Raw genomic sequence first — 19,241 nt, forward strand, 5'->3', positions numbered from 1 at the left:
CATTAAAAAAATGGCCGCCAAATTGTACGATTTTGAAAATGTCTCATTGTTGGGGCCCAAAAACATACTGTTGTTAAGAGCGAATCTTAAAAACAGCATCTTAAACGAATGGTAAGTTTAAAAATTTTTAGGGGCACTAGAAAACTTTTGATTTCAATGTGGGTGGTGGGTGAAAAACTTGAGAATCAATGGTCTAAGGGGTTCTGTATCAGTGACTTTCTTAATTAGGTTGCCTGTACCTTACTTTTATTTACATTATTAGTTATGGAATGATACATTATTATTATTATTTTTAATAAAATATTTTTACTGGTGGCAAAATTTTTATCTTTGCAAAATATTTGCTGGCAGCTGTAACTTGGCAGGTCTTAAAGCTTCTTGTTAAGAGGAGATTTCATTTTGTTTCTATGATTCTCTCAATTATAGCTTATTGAGGTGTATGATTATGTTTTGTAACATCTGTCTTTTTTCTACTTTTAGGGAAAAATTATCATTTGCTGATTACATATAATTTTTTATTAAGATTTATTACAACTTAAAATTATTTATAATAATTACATTTACAATCATTTTTTCTTTCAGGTATTTTAACTACACCTACTCTGAGTGCATGGCTTAGTAAAAATCTACCAAATGGATCTTATGTTGGTGCAGATCCACATTTAGTATCATATTTAACTTGGTCAACATTATCAAATGACTTACAAGCTGCTGGTATTAACCTTGTACCGGTTAATATAAATTTGGTGGATCTAATATGGGATGATCAGCCATCACCTCCCAGTTCAGTTGTGCATCCACTTTCAATGAAATATACAGGTATATAGTTTATTATTAACAAAATTTCTGAATCTGTAAAAAGAAAATTAATATCTATTCCAAATTTTATTGTAAACATAATTAATTATCTTAGTATATTAAATTTATTCTAATTTTTTTGCTGTAATACAGAAGATTAATGATGAAGCAGTGTCTATCATTATGTCTTCAATAAAAAGTCAACAAAAGTTGTATTAAAATTTTTTTTAAATATATTTTTTTCTATGCTAATTAATATGCAATACCATAAAAAAATTGTAGCCCACTGTACAGTTGAAGATAAAGAAGAAAATTACTAAATATAACTTTTTTATAATGAAGAATGTTTTTTTTAATAGATGCATTCATATTTTTTTAAAAATATGTCAGCATCTTCCTCACTTTACACATGGGTTTCAATAATTTAATAAGTCTTAAAAAATTTTGTTATTTCCATTTCTGATGTTTTTAGTAAAATGATTCAACAATCTTATCTTTTTATTTAATCAATAAAGAAGAATGAAATGAAATTTTAGAGCACTTATTTTCAAATGTTTTTCCATAAGTAACTGAAAATAATTGAAGTGTAGAAAACAAGTTTTGTACTATAACATCTGTGATTGACCAGAGTACAACCACATGAGTCCATCCAAAATTCTCACTTTTCTTTAAAAAGATTTTGATTATTTATCATGAAGTCATTCATCCTTCCCTTTTATAAATCTGAATTAATTAGAAACCTTGTAGGCCTAACTATCTCTCTCCATTTACTGCCCTCTCCTAGACAAGAGATTATGTATTCATTAAAATAATCACCCGAATAAAGGAAAGTCTGGATATTCTCAGAGGAAGTGTCAAGTATGCACACACACACACATATATATATATATATATACATACACACACATTATATTAATACAAACCACTTAGTACAGAATATTGAGATAACACATATATTACCTTAATTTTATCATGAAAGTTCTTTCATGCGATCCCGCATCCCTGGTCATGATTGAATTATTATTTAATTAAACTGCATATTAAAAATTAAAAATATTAAAATAAATCATGCGTATGGTATAGTGTTTGTTGCATTACTGTCATTCTTACATTTCTTATCTCAATATTCTGTATTAAGTGGTTTGTATTATAAAATTAAAAATATAATTTAACAGTTCAAAGGAATAATATGAATCTAAAAGATTAATTTAAGTCATTATTTTTAACTATATTTTGTAATTTATCATTATGTGTAATTTATTAAATTTGTCTGACAGAGTTAAAACTCTAAAGGTGCTACAGGTAGGTGAGTGTTTTTACCTTTTATTTGAACTGTATGTGGAGGATTTAAATATTTATTAACATAATTTATTTGATACAGTGTTAATATTTGATAAAGTGATATACATATACTATTTAAAAATATATATTCTTAGGAACACATTTTTTTTTAAGGTAAATCTGGCAAAGATAAAGTTGAAGAAGTTAGAAGTATGATGGCTAAGAAAGGAGCTGAGTTATTTATTGTTTGTGCTTTGGATGAAGTAGCATGTGAGTATTTAGCAATGAAATGTATAAGAACAATTGTAACATGTGTTTGTTTGACTATATTTCTGATTATTCTCTTTTTTCTTTTTTTTTAATATGTAACTGCTATAGTGATGAGCAAGCATACCATGGACAAGCTATGAACATGTTTGATGCCATGAATACCGTGCGTTAATCAGTTACGCACTGTTGGCATGAATATTTATTTTTATTTTTGGAGTGAAGAGGTGTTCATTAAGTCAGAAAAATTTAATAAAATATTTTATTATTTTAAAAAACATTTTCATTTTTGACAGTTACTATCTGGTATGTTAGGTTTTTCTGTTGCCTTCCGTAATTCTAAAATTTGTTTTGTATGAACTAAATTTTTAGAAAATCAGAACTGTGATACTGTGTTAGTGCTTTTGTTAGGTAGGTAGACACAGTTGTAACAGAAGTTCTAGATTACATGTAGCCCTTCACTCTTTTGAGGAGTCCTTTATGTAATCATCTGGTTGGAGTCCTTTCATTTGATTATTGATAAAGTTGCCACCCTCCTTTGTTTCACCAAGCAATTGGCTATTCCGTTACTGCTTTCTTTATGGATGGTCTGGCAGCTGAACCAGTTTCTTTTATTTTTCTCCAACAAGGATGGGGTTATTTTTTTATAAATCTAATATATGTTTTAATATATTAACAGTTTTAATATTATAATATCTGTCTTTAATTCATTAGTGAAAACAAGTGAAGGGAGGAGATTAATTATCATATGAACCCTCTTTAGTTCTGAATACAAAAATTAATTATGTTTATTTTTAAGTGTTGTTTATGTGCCTTTACAATACTGCATTGCATTCGTTTTACACAGTACATTTTGCTTATATTTTAAAATGTTATTTAGTTATGTCTGTTTTCCTTTGCTGAAATTAATTATGTTTTCAGGGTTGTTGAATTTACGAGGTTCTGATATACAGTATAACCCTGTATTTTTTTCATATGTTGCTGTGACACCAAAAAAGTTGCATTTTTTTATTGATGAAAGTAAATTAAGTCCAGCTGTTAGAAATCATTTTAATGAAGAAAATTTAAGCATTACTGTACATCCATATGATAAAATTCAGCCTTTCATTAGTGAACAGGTATGACTAATTGCCACTATATTTCTTGTTTTTAGTTTAGTTTTATTTTGTTGTTTTGTACATAATATAATGTGGAAAAATGGATACATTAAGGAAATTTAGTTAGTAGTTATGTTGAATAATGTCTCTCTGTTTTTTTATCATGCTTTCATGCTTTGACTTATTCTTATATAGTTTGATCTATATTTGCTAAATTACAGTTAGTAATAAAAATCCCAAGATGTGGTACAGTATATTTTAGCATTGTCATTATTCTATTTCATGTTTGTACCTCAATAAATGATTATTACAAAATATTAGAATTATTATGGCATATCAGTATTATATTGACTGCTAAATAACAATACACCATCCTTATGGACTGTATCTGTTATGCGGCATTACATCATAAGTTTAAACTAAGACCTATCGAAATATTCTAGGCAACGGTATATCAATGTTATCTAATATCTTACAATTTCTTAAAGCTATGCATCTGGATTCAAATATTTGAATAAAACTGTAATATGTTTTTGCCTTTTGACATATGGTAATTTTGTTGTTTTATGTTAGATTTTAAATTTTATTTTATTTCACATTGGCGTTTTACATCTGTTTAATTTTTAAGGTAAATTTTTATTTTTTACAATAGTAATTTCATGTCAAGGCACTGATTGACTACAAACCTCGTTAAAAAAAAATCTTAATGCAAATTGATGGTTCTCTGTTAATTGCACGATGGATTATCTTATTATAAGCATGATGGAGGGGTTAAACAAAATCTTAAATAAGGGGTAAGCATCCAAAAACATTCTATGCAAGATTCCTGGTAAAAATTTATATATTTTTTTTGTTGGGGGGTTAAAAAATATCAAACTATTTTAAGATAATAACAAATTTTTAATTTTAAGATAAGATAATGAGTAAAATGCCAAAGTAGTTAGCATTTAATAATGTTTTTCTTTAATTTAATTTTGTATTCTGTGTGTTAGGTGGGTATAATATATTCAGTTTCTACCATTGAAATTTAAACCCTTTTGTATAATGCTGCAAAAAGTAAAACCAAACTTTGTACATTTAAATTTTTATTTTAAACAGTCAAAGAAATAAGCAATTTCAAAGACCAGAATTCCTCATTTTATGGTTTAAAAGTAAGTAATATTTGACCATTGGAATATTGTTTTTTTAATAAGTGTACTTTTTGTAACAAAAAACAAATTGGCAATAGTAGATTCTCACTTCCTTTAATCTTTCTGTTTATTAAACAGGAAAGATAAATAAATAAATAGAAAGTAAACATTTTGTAGTTTATTTACTCTGAGAAATAATAGAAAAAATTGATTATTTTTTTAAATTGGAACATATTCAGGAATGAAAATAACTAATAGCTATAATAAACAATTGATGAAGCCTTTAATTAATTTTATTTTTTAACAAACATTTCTTTATTTAATTCTTAACTAAATGTTGTGTAAAAACTGAGGAAAGGAGTCTCATAAAATGTGATTTATTTACATAAGGGATTTTATTTTCACAAAATTAAATTTAAATGATTTTTGTTTTTTGTGAAAAACATTTCAAAATTTGTGAAAATTTTGATTTGTTTAAAAGTCAAATCAGAATTTCATGAAAAATAAAATTTTTTGTTTATCTATTTTTTATGAAGTTCAGAAAAGTCAGCAGGTAGCCATAGTATTCCAAGTTATATAAAACATTTTAGTACTTGTTATATAAGCTTATTAATTTTCTCATAAATCTTAATTTGTTTTCTGTTTTAATATAACAGTAAGAAGTATTATTACTGTTCAGTAAACAACCTTCCAATTCGTTTATTTCAAAAATGTTTTAAGGTCTTTTGAGTTACAAAATTATGTATGTAATTTAGTTTATCTTTAGCTCTCCTTAGGAACAAGGTAATCTTGAAATTACAATGTAATGCTTTCACTGTAACAATGAAAAGCACTACAATCATACATTTTAGTGATAGCTTTGCATTAGGTGATTGATCACTTTAAATTATTTTTGTAAACTGGGAGGGAAGATTTTGAGAGTTTGTTAAAATTTTCCAAGGGAGGATAACTTTATAAAAATTTTACTTTTTTCATTATAAAGGAAGAAATGTTGCAGTCCTTCAATATTCCACATTTATCTTTGATGTTTCCTTTACTTCTTTAATTTATGAAGTTCTCACTGAAAAATGGGTTTATAAAAAATTCTATGCCTGATGAATGCCGAAAATGTTAACTGACATACACAAGGAAAAAGTCTTGGTGCAGAGCATAAATTTTATGGCTGTTTGAAAATGGACCTTACTTTAGTATGCCTTGTATAATGATTTATTTCTCTGTTTAATTTTTAGTCATGATTATTTTCTTTCTGAATTAGTAAATACTTGATTTATTTATTTATTTAATTTTATGTTGTTTTTTTAATAAGTATATAAAAGTTCATTTTCTTACTATTAGAACTTTTTGTATTATTTTCAACAAATCTTTAATCAGTGTAGTCAAACATCTTGAGTTACTGCTAAAATATAGACAAACATGTTTGACAACAAAAGCATATTGGCAGTGGTAGGAACATGTAAATTTTTAGTTTTTTTTAGTATCAATTTCGTTAGCACCATCATTCTCTTATTTGCATTTTTCTATGAGGGAAAGTCAAAATGTAAAAGGAAATTTTTATTTGCCTCCCAGTCATCTGACTGTTAGGATATAAATCATCATACCCTTATACAGGTGACACAAAAAAATGGGAACTTTTGAACTCCTTCTGTGCGCCTTCCAAATTATCATTGGCTTTGTAAAACATTTTTGTAGTGAAAGCTGTTGGTCGTTCTACTGCTCCATGATGACTAAGTAGCAAGGTTTTCTCTCTGTGATGAACAACTGAAAAATAGTTCAAGGAATAATGACAATATCAAATTGTTTAAACCAATGATTCACAGAAATTGATAAATTAAAATTGATGAAATTGTAAGTGAATTGAATATAAGCTATGGCTTGGCATTTTTAGACATCCTCAATGTTAATTTTCGAAAATTCTCTACTCACTGGTTTCATGTTAACTGACAAGACATCCATCTGGAGAATTATTTGAAAATTTCACAAAATTGCTTTGAAACATTATGAAGATAAAGAAAATTCATTTCTGTGGTGTATAATAATGTATGATGTTGATAGATTCATCACTTTCAACCTGAGAATAAGTGACAGATTATTCGAAAAATCCTTCTATTGTATCAAAAACTGTGAAACCCAATTCTGTAGGAAGTTGATGTTGATAATATTTTGAAATGTAGAACTTCATCCCTAAAGATAAAACAGGGAATAATGAAAACTATTCTGTGAGTCACTGCAATCATTGAAGGCAAAAATCAAACTCAAAAGGCTTAGTAGTAGCTTTTAAAAGATGTGATTTTATTTCTGGATAATGCGCTTGACCTTAAACAGTCAACAAAGCTTTTACTTCAAGATCTTGATTTTGAGCTGCTAGACCATCCATTGTACAGCCCTGACCTGACTCCAAGGAATTTTCTTCTTCTTAGCTTGCTTTAAAGAAGAGCTGCAAGGGAATCATTTTTATTCTGACTAAAAGATAGAATAAGTACTTACAATGGGATTATGCTGAAAAAAAGCATATTTCATTTATATAAGTGTAAATAGAAATAATTTTTCTTAAATTTCACTTTATTTTTTACTTGCCATCGTACAACATCATGATCTGTTTATATTGGAATTGCAGTTTCATTCTTGCTGATAGTCATGCATCATTTAGAGAAGTTGAAAAGTTTATGTAAATGTATATTCAATGAAATATCAGAAAATTTGGTTAATCTAACTCTCTTTAGGGTGTTCAGTTTCTAGACTTGAAGAAAACAAGTGTTAACCTGACAGTTTTAAATATAGATGTCAACAAGGCTCCATGCTGTTCACAAAAAGTTAAAAACATCAGAATATAAACACAGAAATATTTGTTTTTTCTCAGGAGCTAACTTATTGAATATTCTGATGTTTATTAAATTAAGTATTATATTTCAGAGTGAATGAACTGCAAATGTAGTAAGTAATCGGAGAGCAAGTGATTTTTTTTTTTTTTTTTTTTTTTGAGAGGATAGAGAGAAAAGTGTGGGTATACACCCACCATAATATTATCTATATTATAATTTTTTTTCTTGGATTCCTCAAAGTAGGCATATAGATGTGGATTTATTTATACTATAAAAGTTACATTTTATAAAAGTTTTATAATAGCTAACAACAAATGTATTTTGTTTATCAACATTTTTCAGGTAAAATTGCCAAGTTTTCCACATAAGTTATAACTGAAAAATAGCACCACCAGACAGGATGTGAGTAATTTGTCATGTATCAATGTTTCACATCTGTTTTGACATTAAATATCTTCCACTGAAATAATTTTTTATTTAAACACTAAGGAAGGGCTAAACTTTGTTACTTATATAAATTTCAGGATACTTAAGCAACATTATTGCCAACTATTTTAGGTAAAAAAATTAATGCAGTGTTTAAAATATTCCTTAAAATTAATGCATTCTGTGCTGTAATAAGAATGTATTTATAAACTTAATAACATATTTCAGCTTCTTTAATGCTCACACTTAACAGCTGAGAAACCAGTAATAAATGATAACTTGTTTGATAGGTATCAAGAATAGAAGAAAATGATGGTAAAGTTTGGATTAGCCAATCAACAAGTTATGCTCCAATTTCTGTAGTTCCTAAAAAATTAAGACTTCTTGAAGTTTCACCTGTAGCTTTGTTAAAAGCAATAAAAAATGATGTTGAGATTCAGGGTAAGTTAAACATTTTTCTTTAAAGCTTGCTTAAAGAAAAATATATGACTAAAATCTATTATATGTTTACTTATTTTCACATTGTTTAGAAATTAATTAATTTTCACTTATGACAAAACATTTTCAGTTACATGTGGTAGTTGTTCTTGTTCCCAAGTAATGCTTTGTTTGTTGGCTGGCCTCCATGGCGCGGGTGATAGCATCTTGGTCTTTTATCCAGAGGTCCTGGGTTCGAATCCTGGTCAGCATGGCATTTTCACATGCTACAAAAATTTTCATTTATCTCATCTTCTGAAGTGATACCTAATGGTGGTCCTGGAAGTTAAAAAAAACATGCTTAGGTCTTGACCAAAGAGTATATCAAATTGATTCAATTTGTTATTAAAATATTAATTTTGTGACATTGTTATTTCATCAGACTGGTAGATTTTATTCTTGTATCAGAGATTTACTTTGTTATTAAATTAATCTGTTGTTTGTTTGTTCAGTACCACAGTTTAATATTTACTGTTTGCTCCACTTTGTTATTAAAGTTTAGTAAAACAGTTAATTTCATTATCCAATGTATTTGATTATTAATAGCGATAATAATAGTAATAATTAATTTATGAAATACCTAGTTTAAGTGAACAGAACACCAGTTTGGAAAGAAGATATCTTTAAATGATTTTCATACCTCTTATGAATGATGATTCAAGGAGAAAATTGAAGGTTCTGTTTAGGTAATACTGAATTTCAGTTTTTTAAGCAATTATTAAATATAATGTATTTATATGTTTATTTATGATTACAATTAATTCTTTTGAAAGGGATGATTAACGCACATATAAAAGATGCTGCAGCACTATGCTGCTATTTTGCATGGTTGGAGAAAGAAGTTGCAAAAGGTCAATTGGTAACTGAAGTTTCTGGTGCTAAGAAGTTGGACTCATTAAGAAGGTATGAATTTCTTTTTATTATGAAATCTTTAAAGTAATTATTAATAAATAAAGATAATTACAATGATTTACTTGTAATTCACGTAACCTGCATATATCAAGATGCAGTTTCATTAACACAAAGCCTGAACTAGCATATTAATTGTAAATTGGAAAAAAAATGTAGTTTACATGAATAAAATTCTTCGCTAAATAAGTAGATACTGGCAGTTTAGGCTTTAATGTTTAATTGTATTTTATTTTCAATAAATAAAATGCTTTCTTAGCATTCAAAAGAATAAATTTAATGAAACTCTTTACTTATAATCAGAAGAAAATCAAATGGTGCCTTTTTTAATTAATAAGCATTTTATAACTTAACATAATCAATATACCGTTTTTTCTTAATCTAGAACCACTGATAATATTTAAGATATATAAAAATTTATAAATCTAAAAAAATTCATTAATTAAAAACCAACATTTTTCCATTAATATTTATTTCTGTTTGTTCAGATAAAATAAATGTGTTACTCTGCTTACAACCATATAAAAAAAAAATTGGTAAAGTGGCTTCTCAGTGGTATCTAAATCACACAATTTTAATATATAATATTAATAAATTAAATATTTCTAAAATTTTATTTTGTGTGTATAAATTAGACACAAATATATATGTAAATAAATAATAATAGAAATAAATTTAAAATAAATGAATAAAAAATTGATATTAAATAAATTTTTCCTTAAAAGATAAAGTTTTCTTAAGCATAAATAAGTTTAAAAATATATTAAATAGAAAAATTTATATAAATGAAACAAAAATATTTTAATTTCTATGTGTAAATAAAATATAGACATACCTGAGGATAATCCTGATCGTTGTGGCTGCTGCACAGGGTTTGAGTTTTGGTGCATGACTGTAAAATGTGTGTGTAGGGGGGGTTTAGACATATCTGGTCGATCCTGGTCAATGCAGCTGATGCACTGTGTGGGTGGTGCTGAACAAGAGTTGTTCAGCAGGAGTTCCTATGATTAAATTTTTCAAGTATCTCAAAAACATTGTGTCATAGGACATTTTTGACTTAAAAAAAAGTGCAATATACCATTGCACTGCAATGGCATATTGCCCAAATTTTAAAAAGTTATAAAACTACACATGTTTCGCATGGGTTACTTAAATATAATTCTATATTACTTGATAACAGAGTATGTGTTTTAAAAACATCAAACAACATTGTATTGTATGCTAGCTATTTTATAAAATTATATAAATTAAAGCAACAGTAATAATTGAAGAACATAAGAAAGAAGCCGTAATAAGAAAGGGAGTCCGACAAGGATGTTCCCTATCTCCGTTACTTTTTAATCTTTACATGGAACTAGCAGTTAATGATGTTAAAGAACAATTTAGATTCGGAGTAACAGTACAAAGTGAAAAGATAAAGATGCTACGATTTGCTGATGATATAGTAATTCTAGCCGAGAGTAAAAAGGATTTAGAAGAAACAATCAACGGCATAGATGAAGTCCTACGCAAGAACTATCACATGAAAATAAACAAGAACAAAACAAAAGTAATGAAATGTAGTAGAAATAACAAAGATGGACCACTGAATGTGAAAATAGGAGGAGAAAAGATTATGAAGGTAGAAGAATTTTGTTATTTGGGAAGTAGAATTACTAAAGATGTACAAAGCAGGAGCGATATAAAATGCCGAACAGCACAAGCGAAACGAGCCTTCAGTAAGAAATATAATTTGTTTACATCAAAAATTAATTTAAATGTCAGGAAAAGATTTTTGAAAGTATATGTTTGGAGTGTCGCTTTATATGGAAGTGAAACTTGGACAATCGGAGTATCTGAGAAGAAAAGATTAGAAGCTTTTGAAATGTGGTGCTATAGGAGAATGTTAAAAATCAGATGGGTGGATAAAGTGACAAATGAAGAGGTATTGCGGCAAATAGATGAAGAAAGAAGCATTTGGAAAAATATAGTTAAAAGAAGAGACAGACTTATAGGCCACATGCTAAGGCATCCTGGAATTGTCGCTTTAATATTGGAAGGACAGGTAGAAGGAAAAAATTGTGTAGGCAGGCCACGTTTGGAATTTGTAAAACAAATTGTTAGGGATGTAGGATGTAGAGGGTATACTGAAATGAAACGACTAGCACTAGATAGGGAATCTTGGAGAACTGCATCAAACCAGTCAAATGACTGAAGACAAAAAAAAAATATATATTAACCAAGCTTCGCGTGGTTCATATCTTTGTGTTTAAAGAACTACAATAATTAATATATTTAATAAGTTGTTTTGCGTGTGAGGTCGATCCTGATCATTATGGCTGCTGCACCGGGAGGCAGCAATTGACTGACGAGGTGTTAGTCAAGTCCTGTGCTCTGAAAATTCACAAATGTGCAGGACTTGTACTGTTTCTGATAATGTAACTAAGACTAAATTTAGTTGCGATCAACATGTTTTGTGGTGTGTTGTGTTCATTTTTCCATGAATTATGAGACATTCACGAAATTGGCTCATAATAAGTAGGACTATATGCGGGGTTCACGCTTCTGCGAACTTGGTTATCTAGTTCAGAGGGATACAATCTAGGACATTCAAGATGTCCGGATAAGGCCTACAGCGAAGGCAATAAGCTGAATTATTAAATCACCAATGCGAATGTCTACCGAGGCATTTACATCGGTGGCATCCCAACAAGGCCAGGCTTATTACTATGAGATGTAAAAAGTCAGAGGGTGATAGACGACTCCCATTAAAGCTCAACAGGGCAAGAAATGGAGGGGGGGAGCAACCGGAATGACACTAGGCGGGTGTCTTCCTCCATGGGGTTGGGATGTCTCTGTTAATGTACTTTACTTTGGCCCTTTGATGCGGACAAAATTACATTGCATTGAGTCTCTTTTTCCATTTTGTTTTGAGTTGTTCGTCATGTAAGTACCTTTGACAGTTCTCTGCGAATTCGATTTTGAGTGCTTTAGCAATAGCAACATCATTTAATCTTGAGACTTGTGAATCATCACTTGTGCACGTGGTGCAAGGTGAATATTTGTTTGGGCACCCGCCTCTGCATGGCAATAAGATGGCAATGACTTTTGGTCGTAAGTCCCCTTAACGAGTAATGGGTAGTGCCCTTAGTCCTACTTGTGTTCTTTTAAGAACAAGGGCAGTAATCCATGGTTTCTTGCCATACATATTGCACTTAACTGAACCAGTAGCGGCAAAGAGGTGCATAGTGTGACAGGGGAATACAGAACTTCCCCAGCTGCCTGTGCTTGCTGCGGTCAGTCAGCACTTTGTGGCTTGTCCAAAGCTTTTGCTAGGAGGAAGACAGCAAGAATCTTGTTAGTTCTGCAGGTTAGGGAATCTTTGGCTATGTTCGAGTTTCAGGAGGTTCACAAGTCCAGGCAGAAGCAGAAGCAGGAGCCTGTGCCATCGAGCTACTCTGAGGACGAGCTCAGCGCGATGGACACGGGAGCACCCACCCGGGTTAAGGTGACACCACCCGTAGAGGCATTTCGGCATGTGAAGGGCAGACCTGGTATTTCTGCCCCGCTGGCTAAAGTAGCCAGAAGGACCTGGACTACTTGTTAGATTTCTTGGCGCTTCCCGGCAGCGTTAGCATGGTGATGAAGAAGACAACTCTTTCCCGTCTATCAAAGATCAGAGAGGCTGTTATGGCAGGCAGTTTGTGAGGGTTTCAAAGCTTTGGCTTCCAAGCCCAAGGAGGTGAAAATAGTTCTGAAGGTGGTCCAACCTCTAGTGCAGCCCAGGTGCTATGCTGATGTGCTTAAAACCAAGCGCCAGGCCAGCAAGGTGGCTAAGAAGCTGGAGGTCCTGTTCGTCAACAAGGTAGAGGGCTCAAAAGACCATGAGCCAAGAACTGAAGCGTGATTTCTGGACAACTCTTTGTGGTGACCGGAATTGGTTCAAGATCAGGGTCATAAAGGAGACCAGCAAAGGGCTGGTAGTTGTCGCTGAAAACAAGGAGACAGTCCAAATCATCAAGGAGTTTCCGACAGTCCAGAAGCTTGAGGTCAAGGCCCAAGCGGTTAAGAAGGCCCCATGTCATTGTGTATGACATAGAACGGAGCCTCTCCGATGATGAGGTTCTGTCTCATCCGAGAGCAGAACACTGACTTGGACGAGGCTATGTTTAAGGATCAGTGTAGACTCATCTTTAAGACTGGTAAATGTGATGCCCCACGATATCACAGTGTGTTTGAGTTAGGGACTGGTCTCCATCAGAAGTTCGTGTCAGAGGGACGAATCTTCATTGACTTTGCATGTCAAGGTATACCTTGATGTGCAGCGATGCTTTAAGTGTTGTAGGTTTGGCCACGGGGCCAAGTTCTGTAAGTATGCATCGGTCTGTGCACATTGTGGCGAGGAGTGCCAGAAGCATGACGACTCTGCAAAAGAAAGAGGCTCCGACTTGCGTTAACTGTAAAAGGTTGCGCAAAAGTGTCACAGGCACTCAGTCAATAGTAAGGACTGTGGTTGCTACTCGAGAGCAGTTGTGAAGTACTTCAACTCTCTCGATGGTTAGGATCGGTCAACTAAATGCCCAGGGAGCTTATGCAGTCCAAGTTGAGTTAGATGAAGTTGTTGAGAAATGGTGACTTGATGTTCTTCTTCTACAGCACCCATATGTGGTCAAGGGTGATCTGCCAGGGTTTTCAGGCTGAAATAAGTTTTTCATCGGTGATAGTAAATCCGCCATACTGTGCAGGAAGTCGATAAATAGTGTCTTCATATGGCAGGCTTCTGACACGCGTCACGTCGTTAAGCTTGCTGTGAATGGTTTGAACCTGGTTGTTGTTAGATTGTACTTTCAGTACAGGGATCCCACTGACCAGCACTTGGAAAGATGGGATAGAATTGTTAGGTTGGTAGCAGGTTGTCCTATTCTTGTAGTAGTTGATGTGAATGCTAAATCGCTTCTTTGGCACAGTGGGATCACAGACGATGGCGGCGAATTAATCAAAGGTTTCATCATGCAGCATCAGTTTGATGTTTTCAAATTAGCTGGCGAGTTGATTACCTTCGCCGGTGCAGTTGGTTTGCCATTCCAACAGTTAGCCTTCCATGGTACCAACATTGATGTTATCATTCCCTGGTAGGATTCTTAACTAGTCGGTAGTTGATGATTGCGAGAGATCACTGGCTAATAGTTTTTGAATTGGCAGATGATCTGCATGATGTCTTTACGGGGAATGTTCCTGTTCAGCAGGGGCACTTCCTGCACAGGCGTGCGAATTGGTCAAGGTTTTCAAATACTCTTGCGGCCAGGTTTTGAGTTTTTGCTGGAAGTCTTGATGAGGTCCCGTTAGATGACCTGGCAGAGAATTATTTTCTGTGGTAGTTGAAGCCGCTTTACAGTTGATTCTCAGAAGTATGGGTCAAGAGACAGTAGCTGGATGGTGGACTTGGGACTTGACCGCGATGAAGCGGACTATGGGCTGGCTCAGGAGAGCTGCACAGCGTAAGGATGATCGTGATCAGCGTGCAGTTTTGATTGCGGATTATCATCAGAAGAGGACCGAGTATTTTCACAAGGTTAGGTCTTCCAAGCGTGATTCCTGGCGCTCTTTTGTACAAGAGCAGAGAAACAGAGACCCATTAGGTGTTGTTTATAGAGTACTTGGTCATAAGCAGAAAAAATTCTTCTGTGCTCTCTTGAGCCAGGATGGAGTTGTTATAGACAAAGATTGTGTTCTCACTCTTCTGATTAACGATCAACTTCCAGATGATACCGAGGTTGGTGGAACCTCGTATCATTGACGTGTTCACAGAGAAGTTGTAGGTTTTTGCTCTGAGAGTTTGTCTTCTGAAATTACTGAGGCGGAAGTCTACCAAGTAATTTGTAGCTTGTCTAGGAATAAAGCCCCCTGGATGTGATGGTATCACAGTGGAACTTCTTGTTCACAAATTGCCAGTGATTCTTGGTCCTTTGACTATGGTTTTTAATAGGATGTTTTTGATGGGTATTTCCCAGCATGTTAAAAACGTGGTGTGTTGAAATTGCTTTTCAAAGGTGACAACAAGGATCCCACTGTAAGTTCTTCTTAGCGTCCTCTGACACTTGCCTGTAGTAGGTAAGGTTTTCGAGAAGTCTTGTACCTCCGCATTAATTGTAGGTTGACTTCTAACCATATGTTGATGGACGACCAATATGGTTTTTGCCCCGGCAAGGGCACAGAGGACGCAATTCTTAGGGTAATGGATCTGGCTTCATCGAGTGAGTGCAAATAGTAGACAGAGTGCAAATCTGAGTAGGACAGCACCCCAAGTGGCTAGGGACCACCTGGGCAGTTGATTGGACGAAAGTAGGCATACTGGCATCGAACCACAGTTAGGTAGAAATTATGGTGATTATTTTGATTGTGTAGCTGTTTGCAGAATGGCGACTGCACTGCTGAGGGTATGGGTTACCTTGCAGATGTGATATCAATTTGCTGTAGAGGTAATATACCATGTCAAAAACAATCCTTATTATCTTGATATATTTTTATTTAGTAATGAGGCATCCTTTCACATGTGTAGGAATGTTAACAGACACAACTGTCGAATTTGGGGTACCAAAAAGCCCCATACAATAATCGAAGATGAAAGGGTCACACCAAAGTAAATATCTGGTTAGGACTTCACAAAAATGGAGTCGTCAGTCTGTTTTTTTTCTTCATAGAGCCCACTGTGATAGGAAAACTACTTCAACATACTTGAGAACTTTGCTGTTCCTGTGAGCTTTAGTTTCCAATAAGATGATAATCCACCACACTTACATCGACATGTTATCATGTTCATAAATTACCATGTCACACCTTATATCGCCATACAACAAAAGGTGCACTCATTGAACTTGACTAACCTACATTAAAACATGGTGAGTTGTGTTTTATTAAAAAAATATGTTAAACTGTATTAATTGGTTCTCTTAATAAAAGCTGTTACTTTTAGGTACCTTTATCCAAACAATCTGTATTATTTATCATAGCATGCACAAGTGCAAGCATGCAACTTTTATTTAGATTTAGTATTTATCCAATTGCAATTGCCACGTGCTGAACACAAAAGCCAATGATGTAATACAGATAATCATTTACTGAAACAAAGTCGAGTAGCAGAGTCATAGCAGTATCAAATTTGTTAATGTCAACATAAGCATCCCAACCCCTGTAAAGGGAAGATACCCACCTTGTGACGATTCCGGTCGCCACCTCCCCCTTCCTACCCAGGCTTTAACGGAAGTCGCCTTTTGTTTGCCTTCTAACTTTTTACATCTCACAGTAATAAGCCAGACCTCATTGGGATGCCACCATAAAAACATTCACAGGTGGTCCATGTCACATCCATTCATGAAGTCCCGGTGTACAGGACTTGATTAGCACCTCATCTGTCAATCGACGCCTTCTAGTGCAACAGCCATAAACTATCAGGAACAAACACAAGTAAGACTACCTTACATACACACTTATATATAATAAGTTGTTATATATAAACAACTCATTAAATATATTATTTATTGTAGTTGTTCCGTTCCTTGTTTGAGCCAGCTAGTGCTGCGCTTTAGTATCAACTAGCGCTGGCCTGCGAGTCAGTCTCATACTTGCATTCGAGTGAAGAATCCCGTCCGGTGCCGTCATGCATGCTCTTAGTCTAATGTGATTTGTTTTGTATAGTATTTTGTGACAAAATTAAATTCCAATTGTCCTAGAACATCATGGTTTCATCATTTCATCCGAATACCAATACAGTCCATACTAGCTCTAAAGACTTAGTTCTTTAGACATAAAAGATATGAACCATGGTTAATTTACATAGTTTTGTAAAATAGCAAGTACAGAATACATTGTAGTTGGAATTTTTATAAACACACACTCAATTATCAAGATATATAGAATTATATTTTTTGTCTCATGTGAAACGTGGGTAATTTTATAATTTTTTTTAAATTTGGTTCCTTGGAATCTGCGTTGGGGTGCTGTAAAGTGTAGTATTTTTTCAGTCAAAAATGCCCTAGGATGCACTGTTTTCAAGATATTGGCAATTAAAATAAAAATAGAGGGAACTCTCCTGGTGCACAGTCTCGTCGAGCACCTCCCATCACTTCCTGTGCATCGGCTATGACAATCAGGATCATCCTCAGGTATGTCTACCCATACACTGTTCTTCTCCAGTCGCCTGCTAAAACTTGAAGTGTAAACATTGTTGCTGTCGTAAACATTGTTCCCTTTGCAGCAGTCACAATGATCAGGATCGTCCTCAGTTACGTCTATATTTTATTTACACACAAATTAATTCTCTGTTTGAAATATTTGAATAATTTTTTATTTACTATATTTTTTTAATTTATCGGTGTCTTAAGGAAACTTTCTTGTCTTTTAAGGAAACGTTTATTTAATATTAGTTTTTATTTATTTATCTTAAATTTAATTCTGTTATTTTTTTTAACTTATGTATTTGTGTCTATATAATTTGTACATAAAATAAAATTTTAAATATATTTAATTTATATATATTGTTTATTAAAATTTGAGATTTTTTATGACTTACTTTGAACAAAATTCAGATAAACGACCAGGTGACTACGTGTTACTCCATATTTATCAGGCGCATTAGCACTTCAAAATGATACTGAGTGACACATGTTCATAATATTGCATCTTATTGGCTACCATGGAGGGGAGAGGATATCAAAGATTGTGGCACTGTTACACTAGTGGCAAAAGGGGCAACTAGTGATGTAATATCCCCATTTCATCACGATTAGTTAATTTTTTTTAATCAATGCAACAATGTAATTAACATTTACTTTTTGTAAGGTTTTTCCATCCTTTTGTTTCAGTAAACAGGAAGATTTTGTTGGTTTGAGTTTCGAGACTATGTCTTCTGTTGGTCCACATGGTGCCATAATCCATTATCATCCATCTCTTGAAACCGATAGACAGATTACAACAGAAGAACTTTATCTGTGTGACTCTGGTGGGCAATACAAGTTAGTTAGAATTATTTTTATTTATTTACTTTTTTTTATATTTTACCTTTATTATGAATTATTGTTTTGAAGTCTTAAGAACTTCAAATGAATTAAACAAACATTTAGTTTACAGTAAGCATATTTTTACAGGAACCCTTGAAACAATGCCATTAATTAAAACTCCTTCACTAACTTAACCATACTTGGTAATAACACGTGCATTTGATTTCAGTTGATTAATTATACTTTTCTGCGAGATTAATAATCTTAATACATACCTTTTAAAACATTTTATTTTTTATTTTTTTAACCAGTGCCTATCAGTCTTGAAAATAGGAGATAAATATATCAAAGAAATTTACAAGAGATACAACTTATTCTTTCTTTTCACATTTGCAAGTAGGAAGAATGCACTTCTTGTTTTCATCTTCAGTTTCAAATAGTTAAGTATACATCATACATTTGTAAATATATATATGCTTAGATAAACATAAAACTGCCCTAAAAAAAGCTCTTAATGAATTAGAAAAAAGTTTATTCATTTCCTAACTATTCACAATATATAAAGTCCTTAATAGATCTGATGGAAATCCTTCCAATTGGAAGCAGAAAGCCTTTGGTCATTCAAGCCAATAAGATTGCAACATTTTGATGATTTTTGTTAACTGGAAATGAAAATAAAATGTTTTAACATTGAATGAAGAAAATTTATTGATAGGAGATAATTATTTTTCAGCCTTAATGGACAAAATATGACAAGAGTGCCTTATATTTTTTTTCTAATACAATATTCTAAAATAAAACATTTATATAAAATGCAGTTTGATATTTTTTGGCCTGAGAAAGTGAAATGATGACCTTGGAAGGAAATTCTCCCAGGCCATCTAACAAAATTTAAAATTTTGGAAGGAAATCGAAAGCTTGAAGGATTGAAATTTGGAAGGTTTTGGTTGAAGGAAATACTGCAACAGCATTCTTTAGAAACAAGTAAAAGCCATCATAAATTATATATTGCACAATATTCATCTTTAGTCCTGATATAGTATATTACATATTTTAGTGTTA

At 32.4% G+C, this 19,241-nt stretch overlaps 1 protein-coding gene across 4 annotated transcripts in view; it reads left to right on the plus strand.

Moving 5' to 3' along the window:
• The window catches only part of ApepP (Aminopeptidase P), a 66,456-nt gene that overhangs the window by 25,797 nt on the left and 21,418 nt on the right, over nucleotides 1–19,241 (plus strand). For all 4 annotated transcript variants that reach the window (XM_075366659.1, XM_075366656.1, XM_075366660.1 and 1 more), the window contains exons 4-9: nucleotides 583–819; nucleotides 2,254–2,349; nucleotides 3,268–3,464; nucleotides 8,109–8,259; nucleotides 9,069–9,198; nucleotides 18,045–18,194. In XM_075366659.1, coding sequence (XP_075222774.1) covers nucleotides 583–819; nucleotides 2,254–2,349; nucleotides 3,268–3,464; nucleotides 8,109–8,259; nucleotides 9,069–9,198; nucleotides 18,045–18,194 — 961 coding nt within the window. The remainder of the gene's footprint in view (nucleotides 1–582; nucleotides 820–2,253; nucleotides 2,350–3,267; nucleotides 3,465–8,108; nucleotides 8,260–9,068; nucleotides 9,199–18,044; nucleotides 18,195–19,241) is intronic.

The sequence above is a fragment of the Lycorma delicatula genome, chromosome 5 (genome assembly GCF_047948215.1).
Source record: "Lycorma delicatula isolate Av1 chromosome 5, ASM4794821v1, whole genome shotgun sequence".
Lineage (NCBI taxonomy): Eukaryota > Metazoa > Arthropoda > Insecta > Hemiptera > Fulgoridae > Lycorma > Lycorma delicatula.